The following is a 23,461-nucleotide window of genomic DNA, read 5'->3' on the forward strand; positions in this document are numbered from 1 at the left end:
TAGGTGGAATTTTCAGCTAAATTAAAATAATCGGTCATTTATCTTTTCCATTTATGCACTCTTCCACCTCTTCTTCATGTGAAATGACCCTTCCTGATTTGAGAGATCTCTTCCCACTCAGTGAATTCAATCCCACTGATAATTTCTTTTCCAGAACAATTTGAATCTCTGTTCTTTAACAAATACATTTTTTTTTCATATTAACTTAAAACAACACATTGGCACAATTATGTGGTGCAGGGTTGTCCAATCTTTTGGCTTCCCTGGGCCACACTGGAAGAAGAATTGTCTTGGACCACACATAAAATACCCTAACACTAATGATAGTTGATAAGCTAAACAAAAATTGCAAAAAAGTCTCATAATGTTTTAAGAAAGTTTATGAATTTGTGTTGGGCTGCATTCAAAGCCATCCTAGGTGGCATGTGGCTCACAGGCCATGGGTTGGACAAGTTTGACCTAGTGTGATTAGAGGGTCAGGCTAAGCTTTGGTGCTTTGGGATGACTAATATGACAGGCTTAAGAGTTCATTATTATTTTTTGTTTCTAAGAGGTTTACTCTTGTCCGAACATTAGTTTGGCAACTTAAGGTTTGTTTGTTCTTTTATTTGTTGCAAATCTCCTCACTTTGCAAAGTTCAATCAGTTTTGTAACTATAGGAACTTTTTGAGATTTTCTAGTTTAAACATTTATCTCATTTTTGGAAATGAGGGATCTGAGAGAAGTTAAATGAATTCTCCAAATTAGCATACTTAATATTTTCTTTCTTTCATACTTCTGTCCTCTGTCTGTATGCATCGCTATTCTTTGCATCTCCTCTTCTATGGAAGTAAAGCCTGAAAGAATATTGCTTTACTTAGTTGGTAAGGAGTTGTCATTTTGTAGAATTTACCCTCCTCTCTATTTCTAGGTCAGCCACTTGCCCCAAAGGTCATAGAGAAGACTGTTTTAGTTGCACATCACAAAGTGATGGGAAAATGGCCAAAGCAACATGTTTTGTGTCAAAAGTTTTCCTTCTTCCTTTCTACATCGCTCACTACATTCTGGCAATCCAGTTCCTAGGCCTGCCCAAAGTGAAATTATATTCCTAATACTACCTCTAGGTCTCTGTCTTCAAATTAGGACTGTTAATCACTTGTAAAGTTATATTTCAGCTGAAGGAAAGCTATGTCATTATGAGGTAAATGACTCATGGTTGACCCTTTAAAACACATTTTCATTAAAAAAAATACTGATGGTTAAGTAAATTAATTTTTAATTGATAGATTGATTGAAAGATATACTTTCGAAAGGATAGGACTTCCTGGAAATCTTGGGATAGTCTAGGCTGCTGCCTTCTGAAAAACCAGCTAGGAGGAATAAGGGCCACTTTCTGAAAAGCTGCCAACCTTTCTTGCCATTATTAGTGTTTTTTAGTAAGCAGGAAGTATCTATTTCCCCTAAGGAAGTGCGATAGTACATTAAGGCCTCTAAATACATTTTAGTAATAAAAATGTTAATTGAGAGATTGCTCATAAAATTGAGTGACATTTAGATCTGATTGTTTATTGGCTATAATTCTCTATTATTTAATTCAGAGTTCTGAATCTGTTTCTTTTTCTCCTCCAAAAGGAAACCCTGCAGCAGGTGAAAATTATCTCAATAAACAACCCGCTTGTTTTCCTGAATGCAAAAAAATTTTATACTGATTTAATGAACATAATCCAAAAGGAAAATGCCTGTAATCAGCCACTTGATGATATCAGCAAGGTAGGATCAATGGTTTGATTAGAATGTCATACTACATGTAGCCTTATATCATGACAATAAAACATGTATCAAGTAAATAATAATACATTACACAAGTATTTTGAGACCTCTCCCTTCAGCAAAACCTATGATTATTTGATTCTTTTAGTTAATTTTTAGGTAATCACTCTCTTGTTCATTCTTCATTTATTCAGCATATATTTAATGGACATGTGTCGCAGCTACTATAGCACTAAAAAGAATAAATAAGACAAATGATCTAATTTAATGGATCTCTTAACCAACCTCTAAAGGATTTTTTTTTTTTTTTTTTTTGAGATGGAGTCTCACTCTGTCACCCAGGCTGGAGTGCAGTGGTGCCATCTCGGCTCACTGCAAGATCCGCCTTCCGGGTTCACGCCATTCTTCTGCCTCAGCCTCCTGAGTAGCTGGGACCACAGGTACTCGCCACCACGCTCGGCTAATTTTTTTGTATTTTTAGTGGAGACGGGGTTTCACGGTGTTAGCCAGGATGGTCTCAACCTCCTGACCTCGTGATCCACCCACCTCGGCCTTCCAAAGTGCTGGGATTACAGGCGTGAGCCACTGCACCCGGCTGAAAGGAACTTTTTTTTTAAACCGAAAAAAGGCATTAGATCTAACTCTAAACGTGATAGAATATGATAAATGACTTTAGAGACGCATAAACTGTTGCAATCATTTTAATACTGTTATTATAACATTCCAGAATTCTTTATCTCCACTTATACTGTCAATTAACAGTGATATTGAATCAAATGTGCATCAATATGAGTTAATATAAATAAGCTATCTGTTATCATTTGAATCCTTAAGCCCTCTATAATGTTAGGAGTGTGGACTTTGAGGCCAAGCTGCCTGGGTATGCCACTAACTAGCTATGGAATTTTGAGTTGTTGAATCTTTGTTCTTCAGTTTTCTCACATGTAATTGAGATGATTAAATGAGTTAATAAAGGCAAAGCACTTAGAATAGTGTTTGGCCTACTCAACACTATAACATCTTAGTTAGCATTATTAGTTTGGTTGACTACTGTCTCCATGAAGCTTTCCTTGACTCCTCTAGATCACAAGGATCTCTTCTTTTTCTTGTGTCCTCGAGCTACTTATCCCCCAGTCATTTAGGTACATAGAAGATCTTGACCCTCCCATTTCTGATGTCTTAGGAGCTGCCCTGAAACACATTCCTGTCCCTTACGGCTTCACACTTCTGCCTTTGGGCCTTACCCTAATTTGTACCATAGAAGCCTTATATACAGGATCAGATACGTAATTTACAGGGGCCCAGTGCAAAATGAAAATGTGAGGTCTCCTGTTCAACAATTATTAAGGATTTCAAGATGGTGACAGAATATCGTTAAACCAGATGGGAGACCCTTCTAAGAGTGGGCCCCTTTTGTGAGGAAAACTATAGAGGTAAAGTGCCCTTCTCATCACACTGTATCAAGGGTACCTACAATCAACATGATTTATCAACATGTTTACTCTACCTTGATCACCTGGATAAGGGAGTGTTTGCCAGGTTTCTACACTGTATAGTGATTCCCTTCTCTCTATTCTGTGCTCTCCGGAAGAAAGTCACTGTGTGCAGCCCACACTTAAGAAGCGTGGAATTATGATCCACCACCTTAAGGGTCGAATATCTACATAAATTATTTTGAAATTCTTTTGCAAGGGAGATTTCAGATGAGGTTTTTTTTTTGTTTTTTTCTGTTTTTTTTTTTGAGACGGAATCTCGTACTGTGGCCTAGGCTGGAGTGCAGTGGCCCGATCTTGGCTCACTGCAAGCTCCGCCTCCCGGGTTCACGCCATTCTCCTGCCTCAACCTCCTGAGTAGCTGGGACTACAGGCACCCGCCACCAGGCCTGGCTAATTGTTTTTTGTGTTTTTAGTAGAGACGGTGTTTCACCGTGTTAGCCAGGATGGTCTCTATCTCTTGACCTCGTGATCCGCCCTCCTCGGCCTCCCAAAGTGCTGGGATTATAGGCGTAAGCCACCGCGCCCAGCCCAGATGAAGTATTTTTAAGAGGAGGGAAAGGAAACTCAAGTTCACTGAATAGCTCTCAGGGGCCAGTCCCTTTAATCAGGCTAACTTAATCATCACCAGCCCTGAGATGTAAGTGGCATTACCTGAATGTTACATAAAAAGGGAGGTAGAAATAGAGAGAGATAACATAACCAGATGGAAATTGTATAGCTGATAACTGTAAGAGTCAGCCTTAAAATACATAAGCTGTACCACTGGCTATAAAGAAGAGAAAACACAGGTTCTCTAGTCAGCCTTTAAGATAAAAACTGATCTCGTGAGAGAAGCAGTGTAATGTAGTGGTTGGGAACAAGAGGCTTGGAATTGGAAGGGCATGAACTTTGGTTTTAACCCATGCTCTTACTAGTTTTGTGACTTTGGTGAAGTTATTTAACCTTTGTAATCTTTGACTCTCTCATATAAAAAATACAATTTGTAACTTCATATGCTTGTTCTGAGGATTAAATGGTTAGTGTGAAGTCTTTGGCATACAGTGAGGAGTGAAGAAATATCAACTGCTCTTATCATGATTAACAAAAATAGCAATAATACATTATTTGAGAAGTAGATAGCAGATGATCTCCTTAGAGGCATCAATTATTGTCAGACAAGATTAACTGTAGGATACAGAGCTGTTTTTTTTTAATCCAGCATTTTCATGTAGTGGTAGTATATATGATCAGTGGTTCTCCCTCTTAAAATGCAATGTTAATAAAGATGATTTCTGATTGAATATGCTACTTAAAAAATGTGCAAATGTTTAATTTCTAATCTGAAATCAAAGCAAACTTAGTCTTGCAGGAAATATTCTAAAGAAGACAGTCTGACTGATAACATAAATTATTTAATGAATTGCTATATACTTAGAATTAGTTATTATTTCATAGTTTGTTTTATACATTATTCTGAAAAGAATGCTAGTGAAAAACAATTTTGGAGATGAGTTTTTTTGTTATTCTTTATAAGGAAAAGAATTATGTGATTTTTTCAGACAGAAGTAAAATTTTATAACATTTTTCTTCTTTACGTTTGTTTTTATTTTAGTGTGAACAAAACACGTTGCTCAATTCCCTATCCAATGGCAACTGCAATGGTGAGTTAGCTTTCAGGAAAAAGAAAATCTGAGTGTTCACCTTGAATATAGACCAGAGAATAAAATCTTCTTCCCCTTTTCCTCCTCATCTGCCTTCCTCTTCTGTTCTTCCTTTTTTTCTCTTAATTTTCCTCTTCCCTCTACTCTCCTCCTCCCTTCTACTGGCTTTAGCTTAAGCTTATGTTACCAAATAAGCACTAATTCTTTTATCTGCAGAAAATAGATTTAACCATTTGGCTCCTTCTCCCTTCTCTTTCTTTCTCCTACCTCCTCTCCCTTTCTCCCACCTCCTCTCCTGTCTTCTCCCTCTCTCCTTCACTTCTAGTCTTCTTTCTCTTCCTCCTCTCTCTTCTTCTTTCCTCCTTTTTTTCTATTTTCTCCTTCTCCTTTCTCTCTTCTTTTCTTCCTTTTTCTCTTTACTTCTTCCTCCTCCTTGTTCTTTCTTCAATCTCCTCCTCCCATTTTCTTTCTTTTCTTCTTCCCTCCTCTCTCCTTTTCCCTCTCCTTCTTCTTCCTCCTCTCCCACCTCTTTTCCTTTTCTCTCCACTTTCCTCTCCTTCTTCTTTTCATTTACTTAAACATTTGAACCACAAATTGAAATTCATGACATGAGTGTAGTTTTAATATGGATGAGGATTTATCATGAAATATATCTTTGAATACATTTTGGATCTCCACCCAAAACAAACCAGCGATTTAAAGCTATTACATGTTCAGATTTACCTGAAAAATCAGGTGACAATAACAAATATTTTGATGGTGGATGCTTGTTAAATTACCAGGTCAATGTTCTCTAGAAGTTTAATTATCTTTCTTTGCAAACTCATCAATTGATGTGACCATTGTCTCAGTATAGAGAAAATTAAAAGATATACAAGAAAATATGAATGAGAAGTGTTGTGATATTATAACTAAATGATAACAAAAGTGTTGAAACAAATTTGTATATTTATCTTTTAATTTGATATTTACTAAGATTAAAGCATCAGTGTAGTTAAATTATTCATAATTGTGACTTTTGTTTAATATGAAAGGTTATACAAAAATCTCTTATTTTTTGTGTCATGTAATATTTGCTTAGCCAATTTCTTCTAAGTAGATGGAGATAAAAGTGATTTTTATTGGAAATCTTTGACAGATATCTAGTTGTATTACTTTTTATTTTGAATTTTTGGAAATAATTTTAGTTACAAATGTGTTAGATTTTAAAAAATGTTACTAATGGAATGACATCTATTACTTTAAACATATGCTTCAAAATAACTATGTTCTTTTTAGCATGGAGCTAAAGAAATAATATGATTTTTAAAATAATGAAATAGCATTATACATTTTTCTGTTATTAGATCACAAGTTTGAAGAAATAGATCGATGCTGAAAATTCAGGGTGAAAACTGGATTTTTTAACTTCTCTTTTTCTTATTAATAAGGGGAAGTCAATTATGGATGTATTTTTTAAATTTACTTTAAATAATTTTTATTTTATTATAGATTCAGGGGAGACGTGCAGGTTGATTACATTGGTATATTTAAAATAGTACCCAATAGGTAGTTTTTCAACTTTCTCCTCATCTCCTACCCTCCCTACTTTTGGAGTTCCCAGTGTCTATTATTTCCATTTATATGTCCATGTGTACTTATTGCTTAGCTCCCACTTATAAGTGAGAACGTGGTATTTGGTTTTCTATTTCTGAATTAATTCACTTAAAATAATGACCTCCAGCTCCATCCATGTTGCTGCAAAAGACATAATTTCATTCTTTTCTATGGCTGTGTAATATTCCATATTCCACATATGGAATATGTGGAATTCCAAAATATGGAATATGTGGAATTCCAAAATATAGTACATTTTCTTTATCCAGTCCACTTAGGTTGATTCTATGACTTTTCTATTGTGAATACTACTGTGATAAACATAAGACTGCAGGAGTTTCTTTGATGAAATGATTTATTTTCCTTTGGGTAGATACCCAGTAGTGGGATTGCTAGGTTGAATGGTAGTTCTATTTTTAGTTCTTTGAGAAATCTCCATACTGTTTTCCATGGTGGAGGGCAAGGTTTGAACTAATTTACATTCCCACCCACAGTGTGTAAGCATTTCCTTTTCTCCATATACTTACCAACATCTGTTAGTTTTTGACTTTCTAATAATAGCCTTTCTGACTGGTGTGAGATGGTATCTCATTTGATTTTGATTTGCATTTCTCTGATGATTAATGATGTTGAGCATTTTTCATGTTTGTTGGTCGCATGTATGTCTTCTTTTGAGAAGTGTCTGTTCATGTCCTTTGCTCACTTTTTAGTGGGGTTATTTTCTTTTTCTCATTGGAGTTCAAATTCCTTATAGATTCTAAATATTAGTCCTTTGTTGGATGCATGGTTTGTACATATCTTTTCCCATTCTCTAGGCTGTCTGCTTAATCTGTTGGTTGTTTCTTTTGCTGTGTAGAAGGCCTCTAGTTTAACTAAGCCCCATTTGTCTACTTTTGTTTTTGTTGCATTTGCTTTGAGATCATAGTCATAAATCTTTTGCTTACACCAATGTCCAGAAGAGTTTTTCCCAGGTTTTCTTCTAGAATTTTTATAGTTTCAGGTCTTATATTTAAGTCGTTAATCCATCTTGAGTTAATTTTTGTATATGATGGAAGTAAGGGTGTAGTTTCATTTGCCTGCATGTGGCTAGCCAGTTTTCCCAGCACCATTTTTGAATAAGAAATCCTTTCTTCATTTTTAATATTTGTTAATATCATTGAGGATCAATTGGTTATAGGTATGTGGATTTATTTCTGGATTCTCTATTCTGTTCCATTGATCTAGTATCTGTTTTTGTACCAGTACCATGCTTTTTTGGTTACTATAGCCTTGTAGTATAGTTTGAAGTTGGATAATGTGAAGCTTCCAGCTTTATTCTTTTTCCTTTAGGATTGCTTTGCCTATTTTAGCTCTATTTTGGTTCCATATGAAGTTTTGAATTATTTTTTCTATTTCTGTGAAAAATGATATAATGTGTTAGGAATTGTATTGGATCTGTAGATTGTTTTGAGTGGTAGTAATTTTAATGACATGGATTCTTCATTTCCATGACCATGGGATGTTTTTCCATTTGTTTGTGTCATCTGCAATTTCTTTCATCAGTGTTTTGTAGTTCTACTCGTAGAGGCCTTTCACATCCTTGTGTAAATGTATTCCTAGGTAATTTACTTTTTTGTGGCTGTTGTAAATAGGATTGAGTTCTTGATTTGGTCTTTCAGCTTCAGCTTTGTTGGTGTACATAAATGCAACAGATTTTGTGCATTAATTTTGTATCCTGAAACTTTACTGAGTCATTCATTAGTTCCAGAAACCTTTTGGTAGAGTCTTCAGAGTTTTCTAGGTATAGAATTGTATCATTTGTGAAGACAGATAGTTTGACTTCTTCTCTTCCTATTTGGATATTTTTTCTTTCTTTCTCCTGCCTGATTTCTCTGGCTGGCACTTCCAGTACTATGTTGAATAGGAGTGGTGAGAGTGGGCATCCTTGTCTTGTTCCAGTTCTTAAGGAGAATACTATCAGTCTTTGCCATTCAATATGATTTTGGAGATGGTTTGTTGTAGATTGCTTTTATTATTTTGATGTATGTTCCTTTGATACCTAATTTGTTGAGGGTTTGTGTCGTGCAGGGATGTTGGATTTTATTGAATACTTTTTCTGAATTTATTAAGACAATCACATGGCTTTTGTTTTTAATTCTGTTTACGTGGTGAACCACATTTATTGATTTACAAATGTTGAACCATCCTTGTGTCCCTGGAATAAAACCCACTTGATCATAATAAATTTTTGTTTTTGATGTGCTGCTGCATTCACTTTGCTAGTATTTTGTTGAAAATTTTTGTGTCTTTGTTTATCAGGGATATTGGCCTTTAGTACTACTTTTTTATTGTGTCCTTACCAGATTTTGGCATCAGGATGACACTGGTTTCAAAGAATGAGTTAGAGAGGACTCTCTCTTCCTCAGTTTTTTGGAATAGTTTCAATGAGCTTGGCACCAGCTCTTCATTGTATGTCTGGTAGAATTCGCCTGTGAATCCATCTGGTCGGGGACTTCTTTTTGGTTGGTAGATTTTTTTTATTACTGAATAAATCTCATAATTCTTTATTGGTCTGATTAGGATTTCAATGTCTTCCTGGTTCAATCTTGGGAGGTTGTATGTTTCCAGGAATTTATCCATTTCCTCTTTGTTTTCTAGTTTGTGTGCATAGAGATGGTCACAGTAGTCTCTGAAGATCTTCTGGACTTCTGTGCTATCAGTTGTGATGTCACCTTTACCTTTTCTCATTGTGCTTATTTGAACCTTCTCTCTTTTTTTTCTGTTGGTTTATCTAGCTAATAGTCTATTAATTTTGTTTAGCCTTTCAAAGAACAATTGTTTCATTTCTCCTTGGTATTTTTTTGTCTCAATTTCCTTTAGTTGTACTCTCATTTTTGTTATTTCTTTTCATCTCTTAGCTTTGGGTTTGATTTGTTCTTATTTGTCTAGTTCCTTTGGGTATGATGTCAGGTTGTTAACTTGAGATCTTCCTGTCTTTCTGATGTAGATACTTAATGCTATAAACTTACCTCTTAACACTGTTTTTTTTTGCTGTATCTTTGAGGTTTGTTATGTTGTATCTCTATACTGATTTGTTTCAAAAATACTTTTGATTTCTACCTCAATTTCATTGTTTACTCAAAAGCCATTCAGGAGCAAGTTGCTTAATTTCCATGTAATTGTGTGATTTTGAGAGTTCCTCTTAGTATTGATTTGATTTACACTTTTATCCCACTGTATTCCAAAAAGATGCTTGATACGATTTGATTTTTTTTTTGGAATTTATTTAGATTTGCTTTATGATCAAGCATGCGGTCAGTTTTACAGAATGTTCCATTTGCAGATGAGAAAAATGTATATTCTGTGCTTGTTATGTGAAATGTTCTGTAGCTGTCTATTAGGTCTATCCAGTCAAGAATCCAATTTAAATCCAGAGTTCCTGTGTTAGTTTTCTGCCTCAGTGATCTTTCTAGTGCTGCCAGTGTGATATTGAAGTCCCCCAGTATTATCGTTTGGCCACTGTCCCTTTTCTTATGTCTAGTGGTATTCATTTTATAAATCTGGGTGCTTCAGTGTTTGATGCATATATATTTAGGGGTGGTTAAATCTTGTTGAATTGAAACCTTTATCATTATATAAGGCCCTTCTTTGTCTGTCTTTTTTTTTTTTGCCATTGTTGGTTTAAAGTCTGTTTTATTTGATACAAGAATAGAAACTCCTGTTCTTTTATGTCTTTCAGTTGTGAGATAGATCTTTCTCCACCCCCTTACTTTGAGCCTGTGAGTGTTATTACACAAAAAATGAGGCTATGGAGGCAGCAGATGGTTGGGTCTTTAAAAAAAAAATCCATTTTGCCAAGCCATATCTTTTAAGTGGAGCATTTATGCCTTTTAAATTCAAGGTTAATATTGATATGTGAGGTTTTGTTCCTGTCATAGTGTTGTTACCTAGTTGCTTTGTAGTCTCAAATGTGTAATTGCTTTATAAAATCTGTGAACTTTGTACACAATATGCTTTCATGGTAGCAAGTATTGTCCTTTCATTTTCATGTTTAGAACTCTTTCGAACATTTCTTGTAGGGCTGCTCTGGTTGTCCTTAGCATTTCCTTGTCTGAGAAAGACTATTTCTCCTTCTTTTATGAAGCTTAGTTTGACAGAATATAAAATTCTTGGCTGGTGGTTTTTTTTTTTTCTTCAAGAAGGCTAAAAGCAGACCCCCAAACTCTTCTAGCTTGTAATATTTTTGCTGAGAAGTCTACTGTTAGTGTAATGGGATTTCCTTTATAGGTAATTTAGCCCTTTTCTCTAGCTGCCTTTAAGTTTGTTTTTTTTTTTTTCTTCATGTTGGCCTTGGGTAGTCTGATGACTTTGCTTCAGTGATGTCTTCTTCTACAGTATCTCACATGTGTTTTCTTAATTTCTTGTATCTGGATAATTACCTCACCTGCAAGATAAAAGACATTTCTCTGAATTATTTGCTAAAATATGTTTTTCAAATTGCTTACTTTTTCTTCTTCTCTCTCAGATATGCCTATAAGTTATAGATTTAGTTGTATTACATAATTTCAAATTTCTTAAAGGCTTTTTTTGATTTTTAAAATATCTTTTTCTTTATTTTTCTGTCTGGGTTAATTTGAAAGACTAGTCTTCAAGGTCTAAAATTATTCTTTTTTTCTAGTATATTATTAAAGCTTTCAAATGTGTTTTGAAATTCCTTTAGCGAGTTGTTTAATTCTAGGTGTTCTATTTGGCTTTTATAAAAATATAGCTATCTTTCAAATCCTGAATTGTTTTCTGGTTTCTTTGTGCGGGTTTTCAACTTTCTTCTGGATCTCACTGAGTTTCTTTGGAATCCACATTTTGAATTCCTTATCTGCCATTTCCGACTTTTCCTTTTGGTTAGAATCAATTGCTAGAAAGTTAGTTTGATCCTTTGGAGGTGTCAAGACACTCTGTCTTTTTGTACTGCAGTAGTTCTTTCACTGATTCCTTCTCATCTGAAGGAGCTCTTGCTTATTTTTGAATTTTATATAATTTGGATGGGACTTTTACATTTTTCACTCTTTTTTCCCTTGAGGGTATACTGCAGTGTATGTTATTTACAATTCTTTGGCTTCATTTCTGGGTGCTTTCAGGGCAAGGTTCTGCATGAGTTCCTTGGTAGTGGACAGCTTCTGTGCACTGGCTTTCTCAGATGCTGCCTGTTGTAGTGATATATCGAATGTAAGAGCCAAAACAGTATCTTCTGCAGGGCTGAGGGTGCAGAGATCTCAGGTAGCTTTTCTCCTGCACTATCACTACGTCCTTCTGGCAGCAAGTTTTTATTTTGTGGGGCAGTTCAGGGTCCAGTCCAGTAGGTGGTATTTAAGAGTAAGAGCTGGCTCACCACCCAGGAGGCTGATGAGTGGAAGCACTCAGTCTCACGGGAGGATGGCAAGGGGAGATCATGTTGGGCTGTGAGTAGGTCTCCAGGGAAGGGGCAGTGGGGTGAGCACCAGATTCTCAAGCTGAGCTGGCAGGAATGCAGTTTACCTCCCTATCGCACCCCTGCCTCAGGACTCATGACCTTCAGTTTATATAGACTTTGTCCTTTGGCTTATGGCTGCAAAGTGGCTGCAGACTGTGGATGAAGCCCTCTGTCCACTCCCACTAAAACAACTCAGGGCAGAGCCACCTTCCCCAGTCCAGAGCAGACAACTCTGTAGCTTATGTCCTCCATTGCAGGGCTGCTGCTCTTCTGTATAGGAAGGAGAAGTTGGTCCCTGCTCATTGTGCAATCCAAGCAGGGAGGGTTCACTTTCAATGGTGGTGGAGCTGCCATGAAAAGCACTTTCTCCAAGTGCTTTGCTTCACACATACCAGCCCCCAGCAGGGAGAACCTCTTCTGAGTCTGCAATAGCAGATGAGGGGAGTGGGACGTGATCACCTCTCCATGTCTATTCCTGGCTGCTGGTGCTGCTCCCTTTCAGTGATTGGTACCATATCTATGTTTCCTTTGTCCCAAGGGGGGCTTTGGTGAGCTGAGTGCCCACCCATAGAAGTGGCTGAAAGTTAGATCTCCAGAGGTCTGAAAGCTCCCCTGGGACCCATTGGTCCTCTGCACCTGCCAGAGTCAGAGCGGGTTGTAGGAGATGTTTGCAGGCAATCTGGTGGTGCAGTGACTCAAGGACAGAGAATCTTCTGGCAGGGCAGAAGTCCACAATAGGTGCAGAATTAGTATGGTGCCATCTTAGCTTAGATCTGAGGAGAGTGAGGGCACACATGTGTGAGCTGGTCACCTGGTTCTTTGACCCTGAGAAGTTCTCAAGTTGCTACCAACAGCATTGCACAGTCACAAGAGCAGAGGGACTCCCTAAGAGTTTGGTGGTCTGCAGATTGTCACAGGGGTGAGGGGAACAGAAAAGCACCCCCACCTATGTTTTCCGTGAACTCTGAGTTCCTCGGCTGCCAGTCTCTCAGACTTTGCTGCTTTTTTTGTGTGTGCAACCCTGCTTCTTCCATTAGGATTTCCGACAGGTCCTGGCTCTCTTCCCTCAGTATTCCATTTAGGACATGCCCGTTCACCAACAACTTTGACCTAGTTTTTGAAGAGAACTGGTATCTGATGTCTCCCTAGTCAGCTATCTTGAAAAAAACGAATTACAAATATTTTTAGAAAGCAGGAATGGCATGGTTACTGCCTTATTTCTCAAGTCTTCACTATTTTTCTTTTCCCATTGACTGTCTCTTTCATTTAACATTATTTCCCAAAGAATTTGGTATTTGTTACTATTATGGCTTTATCACTAGGCACAAAAACTTAATAGATGGTCAATTAATGAATAAATGGAAAAAAGGGAGCAAACAAGGGAGGGAGAGCAGGAAAAATGAAGGCAGAAACACTGAGGTCCAAATCATTACCTAAACACTTGTTAGGATTATATAGGGTCATATGGTATATAAGATTAACATCACTCCTTGGTAAGAGAGAAAAAGAAACAAGAAAGAAATGAAATATATAATTATATTATAATGTATAATTTTATATTTATATAAATAACATATATTATATATAATATAAAGTATATATAAATATATAATTATATAATTTTATATGTATTTATATATTAAATTGATATATTTATTAGGTGTATATATATGTTGTAATAAATGTGAGAATGATTCAGAAGCATTTTGCTAAAGGTCTGGGAAAAGGGGAAACTATTCTGAAGAACTTAATTAGGACTATCATCTTTGGCTGAAGATCTGGTTGGACACTAAACTTGGGCTGTTGTGTTCTCTCTTAGATACCAGCTAGGAGAGCCCCAAGTTTCACTGTCTGTCTCATGACCATACACTGGGTCATTATACAAGTTTCAACACATTTCAAATAATGAAAATTATACTGGCAGGTTTCTGTCCAAAATTCAGTTAAGTTGGAAATATTTAACAGAAAGAAATTTACAACAAAAATATAACCCCAAAACTACCATATATTTGGAAATATGTAACAATTAAAAGGAAAAGAGGAAAACTTGTATCATTCACACATGAAATAATTGTATATTTAAAATATAAAAATAATACGCTATATTTGAATTAAGTTAAAAGTTTCCTGTAATTCATAATCAATATAAAATCAATTGGTTTCAATATACTAGCATCAAAGAGAAAATACATAAAAGCTACCATTTACAGTATCTTTAAAAAAATATCAAATCTTAGAAGTGAATTTAAATAAAAATGTATAGACCTACACAGGATGAAGGTGTACAACTTTATTATGAGACATTAAAAATACCCGTAGCAAGTAAATATTTATAAATAAATGGAGGGAAACACAATGCCTGTTGATTAGAATACTTGATATCAAAAAGCATAATTTCTAAAACTGATTTATAGATTTATATTTAATATCAAGTAAAGTTACAATAGAATATTTTAATGGCTTTTACAAGCTTATTTAAATTTTTAAATAAAAATGCAAATGGCCAAGAATAGTCGACACTTGAAAAATATGAACAAATGAAGGGTATGTCCTCTTAGCATCAAGATGTATTATAAAGCTCTAATAATCACTGCAGTGTAGTATTGGATCAGAAATAAATAGGTCAATATGACAGAGTAGAGAGCTCAGAGGGGGAAAACCCTCACATGTATTGCAGTTTTATTTATGACAAAAATGGCACTATAGAGCAATGGGAAAGGACAGTCTTGATGATAAATATTGCAGAGACAATTATGTATCTATATGAATGAAATTAGGCCCCTAATCCACACCGTACCACACATATGTATGAGGTAGATCAATCTTAATATAGTAGACAAAATGTAAACTTAGAAGAGAATATAGGAAAATATCTTAAAAGACCTTGGAATAAGTAAATTTCCTTAAAACAAGAAATATAAAGCATTAAGCATAAAGAAAATGATTATTAAACTTCACTATATTATTTTTAAGAACTTTTGTTTACCAGAAGGCACTATATAAAACATGAAAAAATAAGTCAGAGTGGAAGAAGATAGATGTAACTTATAAAATGCAGAAAGGACTGCTTTCTACTACAAATGAACGAGTAAAAAAAGGCAGACAACTCAATAGAAAAATAAGCAAAAAACATGAACAGGCATTTCACATAAAGGGACATTTTCTAAGTTACCAAAATATATACATATAGGAATATGCTTGACTTCACTATTATTATTCACAGCTATTATTGGGGAAATGCAAATTAAATAACTCTATATATATTGGTCAAAATGGAAAAATCTGACAATACCAAGGATTGGTGAGGATACAGGGCAACAAGAAGTCTCCTACAATGTTGGTGGTAGTATAAACTCTTACAAGTTGAGTATCACTCATCTGAAATGTTTATGACTGGAAGAGTTTTATATTTTGAATTTCTTTGGATTTTGGAATATTTATTTATGCATTATAAGGTATCTTGGGAATGGGACCCAACTCTGAACACGAAATTAATTTATGTTTTATATACACCCTATACACATAGTCTGAAGGTAATTTTATACAATATTTTAAATAATTTTGGGCATAAAACAAAGTTTGTGTGCATTTAACCATCAGAAAGCAAATGATGTGGACAATCATCTCTGGTTGTTTGTCATTACAATCACTCCTGACTGAATTTATATGCTACTAATAAGCAATCATTTTCTTACATTTATCCACATGTAAGTACTGAACAGTAAAAATTATGACATACCATTAAGATAGTAAAATGGTGTGTTCAAGGTAACTTATGATGTCATGTTGACATTCAGAAAGTTTTGGATTTTGGAGCATTTCGGATTTTGCATTTTCCGATTACCGTCTGTGCATCCACCTTGGAAAACGGTTTGGCAATGTATTATAAAATTGAAGATACACATATCCTGTGATCAGCAATTCTGCTCTTAGTTGTACACCCTGAAGAAATGATAATTTATGTGCAGCAAAGTACACAAACAAGAATATTCACAACAATATTGTTTGTAACTGTCCAAACCTGGAAATAGGTGTTCAACTAAAGCAGCAGGTACGTATAAATTGTGACATATTTATACAACTGAGTTTTTACTTAATATATTTGTTATATGTTATACTCACATAATAATGAAAATTATATACATCTTATAAACAATGTTGGGGAAAAAAGCAAGACAAATGGAAACATGTAGTAGGGTTCTAATTTCATTCATATAAACTTAGATGAATAAAAAAGCTGAATTATATTAATTTTTGCACTTCTAAGACTATTAAAAAAAGAATCTGTTAATATTTGTATCTGGAGGAGTTACAAGATTTTTCATAAAATTGTTTATTAATCCCCCAAAACTGGAAATAAGCAAAACACCCATTAGCAGTACAATGGACAAATAATATGTAGAATGTTTTTGTAAGAGGATAAAATACATATTATAATATCAATTGAATTACAGCATATAATATGTTATAAATCAATATACAACATAATAAAATAGAGTATAAATATATGAATGAACTGCATGGACCCACATTAACATGGATGCATCTCAGATGTCAGCTTTTCTGGTCTTTTCTAGTTTATTGTGGCAAATTTACTTTTACCTACGTTGTGCTCTCAGAGAACACTTATGTAATACTAGAATAATACTTATTTAACTTCTTGAGTGCCTTGCTCTCTTTCTGAACTGAAAAATTTTTAAGGGAGTTTCTTATTTCTGCATCCTGACCAGGCCCACTTTGCACAGAACAGTAGCTGATGGGCATGATCACCTTTGCTGGGTCCTCGTGAAACTCTTTGGTACCCAGTGGCCCTTCGATACTTGTCAGACATAGTTTATCAGAATACTTCTGACATCCTCCTTCTCTCCCCTCCAAAGGTTCCTCGGTCCTCTTATCTGTCTCTCTTGTTGAAGTAATGCCCTGCTGTACTCTCCTATGCTTTAAATGCTGAGATTATGTGCACTGTGCTTATTTTTTATTTCACATCTTAATTTAATCCCTAAAACCTCCAACTTTGTTTCATTACCTTTACATTTTTACTTCTGTGACTCTGATTCTGTCCTTAATTATGTTAGAAATGAATTAGTATTATCTTCATATTGTTTTTTATCTTATGCTATGAGATAGCCTTTGTTGTATTCTATAGATAGAAAATACCCAGTGTGTATGTGCATACCAGACACAGTAATAGATCAGGGCATTTTTTTCCTATGAGCCAAAGTAGCCTCAGAATCCTCTCAACATGTTGTTGTAAGAAGCTACTACAAATGGAGTTGACTTGCAGCTGAGATCTAATTGCCATTCCAGCTTTATTTCATTCTGTGACATAATGACAGATTAATGTTAAATCACTTCTACTTTAAAAAATCCCTCCTGTTCTTAATAAATTATAATGGTTTCCTTCTGAGGATCAAGTACTACTCCCTAGCGTGGCACCTAAAAGGCTTCCTTATCCTTTCAAATTGCTTTGCTTCTTACCACACATTATACAAGCTCTCCATCCCAGCCAGACAAATCCATTTATGGCTCCAACATCTAACTTAATCATCTCTGGGTCTAAGCCTCTATTTGGATTCTCATAACTAGAACCATCTCCCTTTTCTTCCAATCCAAATTTTATACTTTTTCTGAGGTTTAATAGAGAAGTAAAATATATTGAAGGGACACACTTCTTTTCAATCTTGTTAGGGAGAAAAAAGTCAACTAGATCTATATAGAAGAATTCTCAGTCAAGTAAAGACTGGGATTCAGTATCTTCACCTATAAAGTGGAATTCATAGTAATAGTGAAACAGAGAAATTACCACATGCTTTAATCAATCACATATTGCCTATATGGTTATAGAGTCATTTTATTTATGCATATTTTCATCCTAACTAGATTTTAAGGTAAATAATGCATTTTTAATTTCCATTGTATTATCCTTCATTGTCCAATGAACAAAATATTTGTATAGCAATTCACAGGGCATTATTCTCAATAACTAAAATAGGTAATAGGCAAACGCTCTACTCTTCATTTTAAAATAATTAAAATAATTACCAGAACACTATTCATTTTACTGATGAAGTTGAGGCCCATATGGGAGACTTAACTTGCTCTGGATCATGCAGCTAGTTAGGGGTAGTAGAGGCAGGACTTAAGTCCCTGTTGAAAGTAGGCTGTATACATGAAAGGGGATACTTAAAATTGAGATTCAAGAGGATTGGTCTAAATGCAGCCTGCATGGAAGGAAGCAAGAATGATAGGGCGATAATAATCTAGAGAAGAGGGGTGAAGGGGTGAAGGTTCTATCTTCCTCTTCTTTGGTCACCAGGTTATGAAAATGGAGACGAAGGACTCAAAAGAGATTTCAGCAGTGTAATGAACACCAGCTGGAACTGTTTGGAAGTTGGAGTAAGGGAGAGAAGGATACAAGTGATGATTCTGAAACTTTGAAACTCTCAAACTGGGAATAATAGGGAAGCCAGAAAAACAGCTAAAAGGAAAAGTGAGTTTAGGTAGGACAATGGTAAAATTAAGCTAAATGAAGTCATCCAGGAGACATCAAGTGGGTTTTGGGGACTACAGAATAGATCTAGAAGTGATTAAAGGAAGAAAAGACATAAACTGAGTAAGGGAATGGGCAAGAAGGAAGGATTTAAAAATAGCCCTCTCCCCTAAAAATCGTTTCAGAAGGAAAAGATTTGTAGTTGAGCACATGATAGAATAATCAAAATATATGAAGCAGGGTTACATCAATTATGAAATGGAAATCATGCTATTTCTCTTAGTAAAAATAAAAATTTCTCAATTTTTAGAGACATCTTCCATTACCACTTTTAGTAGTTTGAGTCTCCAAAACACTTCAGTCAGTTTATGTCAATATGAAGAGGCACTCTATTGAGGTCTTTCTTAGCATTATGACTTGCTGGGTCTACCTCCACTGCCTAGTCATCTACTTAACTTCCAATCATTATCAAGTCTCAGCTCACACATCACATTCTTCCATTCACTCCTGCATTAATTCATGCTCTTGTTCACTCAGTTAATCTTTCTTGTACATATTGAACATCTAATAAATCCTGGGCACAACAATGAATGCTGGATATTCAAGGATGAAGAAAGTAGACATGAATTCTGCCATCATAGACCTTGAAACCTAAACAAGTTCCCACCCTTATTACTCATTTCCCAAATAAACAATGCAGGTGTATTAGTTTCCTATTGCTGCTGTAATAAATTGCCACGAGTTTAGTGGCTGAAAACAGCACAGATTTGTTATTTTACAGTTCTAGATGACAGAAGTCACTGAAATTAGTCTGGAGATAAAATCAAGTTTTGGCAGGGCTGCATTCCTTCTAGAGGGTCTAGAGGAGAACTCATTTCCTTGTCCTTTCCAACTTTCAGAGGCCATCTGTATTCCTTGGGTCATGGCCCTGTCCTCCATTTGCAAGCTGCCAGTGTGACATTGTCAAATCTCTCCTCTCATCTTCGAATCTCAGAAGAGATGTGGTCTGTTCCATCACCACATCTTCTCTGACCTCGAACCTCCTGTCTCCTTGTATAACACTGGGCCTACCTGAAAAATCTAGGATAACCTGCCCATCTCAACATCCTTAAATTAATCAAATCTAGAAAGTCCCTTTTGCCATGTAAGCAACATATTCGCAGTTTCTGGAGATTAAAATGTGTACATCTTTAAGAGGCATTATTCTGTCCATCACACAAGGTATCCTTCATCTCCATAGCATTTCCTGCACATCACCAGCCCTCATCACACTTTAATTTACTAGATCAACTGACTAGTTTCCCTACCTGATTGTGAGTCTGTTGAGGGCAGTGATCACTGTCTTCCTTGTTCATCATTGTACTTACATTTTCTAGGACAGTGCTTACAGTAGGCACTCAATACATCTATATTAGCTGACTGCTGGGAGGAAGGAAGGAAAGAAGGAAGGAAGGAAGGAAAGAAGGAAAGAAATGTTCAATAATATGTGCACATGTTTTCCAAAGGCAATGTTGTGGTTTGTCTTAAATATTTATCTTCTTATTTTCTTGAGAAATTGGAGATATAAATCTGCTTTTCAATAGTTAATTGATATCAACAGAAAATACTTTCTTTTAAAAAATTATGAGTTACTCACAGACTGTCAAGAATCTTTGAAGTATATAAAAAGCACTCTTAAATTATGCAACTATGAATATTTTTTAATTAAAGAAGTTAAGGAATATTCCAGAGGAGAGAGCTGGCTTCCACAGTCTGGAGTTAATTGCCCACCCACACCTGATGGTTAATTTCTTTCTGAAATGTTGTTTTTGTGTAGATAAAACCCATCATTTACCACATTCCACATGGGTATAGATTAGTTGTCTCCTTTGCACATGCTCCAAGCTTACCTCATTTTGCTTAAGGCAGGATATTAGCTGTGCATTCACTTTACTCTTTTCTAGGATTATGTGATTTTTATTGCTCTGGTTGATTTACTTAGGAGTTTAGAACACAAGGTTATAGCCATAAAATTAGTGCAATGGCAGAACTGAAAGGATACTGTGTAAAAGAAAACTTCACTTATTTTTGGAAAAATGTTAGAAATGTCCATTGTATTTAAATTTTCATTTGGGTGAATTGGTAACTTTATCATTAAGACTGTGTTTTTTCATTTAGAAGAAAATCATGAATTGCCTCTCTTAAAATAGCTTACTTAAATTATTATCCACAACTACAAGGCATGAGCCTGTTGTTTTGCTTACTTTATTTTTATTTTTGGATGGCCTGAAAATATACAAATATTTCAGTTAAAGGGATAGCACAGAGGAAGTTGGATAAAAAAATAAAGACGAAGCAAACATGGCATGAACACACTCTCAGACAATGGAAGGGACATTTTAAAATCACTGTTGATAAAGCCCCAAACACTTTCAGAGTTAATAATCTACCATCATGTACATTATGAGATAATTACAAGAAAATAAAGGAAATTGCAAGTACAATTTAGAAGTGAAATATGGTAGGATAGAAAAGGAACAAAAACTTGTTTAAGAATTTTCAATACCTTTTAATCACCATTTTCTAGTCAATTAAATGCAGTTATCAATCTCTCTAAGTAACATATACACAGATTGTTTTTCACTGTAATATTTTTTGAAGTTCAGAATGACAAATAAGTTTTTGATCAGCTAGTAGTGGCTTCCTGAAGCACTGAATTGATGGAAATTGTAAGGTCTTATTTGACCTCAGTGGAAAAAATATCAAAATTCATTAGCCATGTTTGTCGTGGCTGTGGATGGGGATGATTGAACTCATGTCAGACAGTTATAGATAATAATTTATGGAGCATCTTCCAGGAAAAGCAACGCATTGAAATATTTTCCAAATAAAACAACTGCTAATATTCTTTCAGATTACAGTTTCTTTCTAGCAAGCCTGTCTTATAGACATTACTATTATGTTTGGTAGTAAATAAATAATAAGGCTTAAATATCTTAGAAAAATTCATAATCTATTAATTCTTAATATTTAAGTTAAATATGAATGCTAATTTTTTCTATGGAAATTTTTGAACAAATAATTTTAGATTGCAGATTATTTTGAAATATGTACTATTTTATAAAGGAGGTATCATTTGATAAGAACAAGGCTGTATAAGTGGATAAAAAAGGACAAAATTTGACATCAATTTGTGTCATCATTATTTTAAGAAGTATTGTCAAATATGTCAGTGGTTTAAGTCTTTCATTTAATCAAAGCCATTGGATTTTTAAAACTTACTGATGATTTTCTTTATATTTAATAAGAGCACCCACCTTTAAGCAGTGATATGCTGGTGAATAACAAATGATTCTTAGAGTGGGGATATAAGGTCGGATTGTGGAGAAGTTCTGATCTGTAGCATTTGCCAATTTCCATGGTGTAAATATTTCTACTATCACTGATTTTAAGCTACAACATGCTGTCATTAAGCATGGAAGATATATACACGACTGACTTTCAAGAACTGTCATCATCTGGCCCCAAATCATTACTGACTTTAAAGAAAATAAAATATAAATTTTATTTTCTAAAAAAGTTTGAAAAAGTCAGCATAAGAAATCTTCAAATATTAAGCTCCAATATACATTGTAAACATGATTAGTCTTACTAATTTTTAAATCTTACTTTGTAAGAAAACATCTAACTCCATTATATATATTTTACCTATGTATATTATATAAATTTTTTGTTTTCTTAGAAAGTTTACCTAATATTTAATTGTTAGAGATTTTTATACTGTGAAAATTTAATAGAACGTTTCCAAAAATGTATTTATGACCAGTCAACGTTCCACTGTTGATTAGAACAAGTACTCTCTGCTTAGAGTATTTTTCTATTTCCTGCAATCTTAATACTTTCCTATCTCTGATAATAAGCCAGGGCATATTATACCTGAAAATATAAATAAAAGCTTCTGCATTAGTAGAGATAAATCTTATGTTTAATCAGGCAAATAATGAATGATAATGATTACAGTTGAGTGGTCAGAAGATGAGCTATGTTGTGGCTATTTTCAATTTTGCTTGAGGTTCTAGTTTACCATTTCAGGCCTATGGAAACATAGCCTGAATGTCCACTAACCACTTAGCCCCCCTTGCCCTGGGAGAAACAGCAGAACAGAAGGCACTACTGGAGTACCTGGCATATAGTTGGTCCTCATTAAATGGTTGGATGGGAGCAGAGGGAGTTTGAGATCTTAAGCTGTCATTAGTGTTTGATTAAGGCTGTCCACGTGGTTAGCATACACGTCTACATTACTTCTCCTTTTTGGAATCTGATATATCCTGCAAGGCTGCTTTTTGCATTAAGGCTTCCCTGATTACTCCAAAGAGACTACTCTGTTTTGTAAATTCACATTTGTATTCATTTTATCATTTTAATCATGTCATTTATATACCATTGCTATCCTTGACACTCAGAAGTATTATAAGCTCCTAAAGAAAGGAATAAGACCTCACTCATATTTGTTATCACCCACTCCTTAAAAAAATTACTCCTTAAAAGTTACTGATTATTTAGTGTTATTATCCACTCCTTCTTGAACATAGTACAAACATAACATAGTTATTATTCAGTTAATAGCATTTATTTATATTTATTGGATTAATTATTTATATTAATATATTTATATTTTAATTGTAATTGTAATTTATAATTACAATTACAAATGTAATTAATTAATGTATATACTAATTATTTAATTAAATATAATTTAATTTATAATTGGATTATAAATAATCCAAAAAATTATTTATATTTATTGGATTAATAAATATAAATATAGATCTAAAGATGAAACTGAAAACCAAGTCTTATACCTGACTACCACTTTTCAAATACATAGAAATTACTTTGTAGCATTTCTCCTTTTCCTAACAGTTACTGTCATATATAAATTTTCAGTGTTCATTTTTTATTTTACTGCTTTTTTTTAATCTGTAAGCAGGATTTTTTTTTTGAGACGGAGTCTCGCTCTGTTGCCCAGGCTGGAGTGCAGTGGCGCGATCTCGGCTCACTGAAA

General features: G+C 34.6%; 1 protein-coding gene across 2 annotated transcripts in view; it reads left to right on the forward strand.

The window, feature by feature from the left end:
- SLC26A7 (solute carrier family 26 member 7) overlaps positions 1 to 23,461 on the forward strand; it is a 153,122-nt gene that overhangs the window by 119,855 nt on the left and 9,806 nt on the right. For both annotated transcript variants that reach the window (XM_002819259.3, XM_054518659.1), the window contains 2 exons: positions 1,612 to 1,749; positions 4,837 to 4,885. In XM_002819259.3, coding sequence (XP_002819305.3) covers positions 1,612 to 1,749; positions 4,837 to 4,885 — 187 coding nt within the window. The remainder of the gene's footprint in view (positions 1 to 1,611; positions 1,750 to 4,836; positions 4,886 to 23,461) is intronic.

Source organism: Pongo abelii, chromosome 7 (assembly GCF_028885655.2).
Source record: "Pongo abelii isolate AG06213 chromosome 7, NHGRI_mPonAbe1-v2.0_pri, whole genome shotgun sequence".
NCBI classification, from domain to species: Eukaryota; Metazoa; Chordata; class Mammalia; order Primates; family Hominidae; genus Pongo; species Pongo abelii.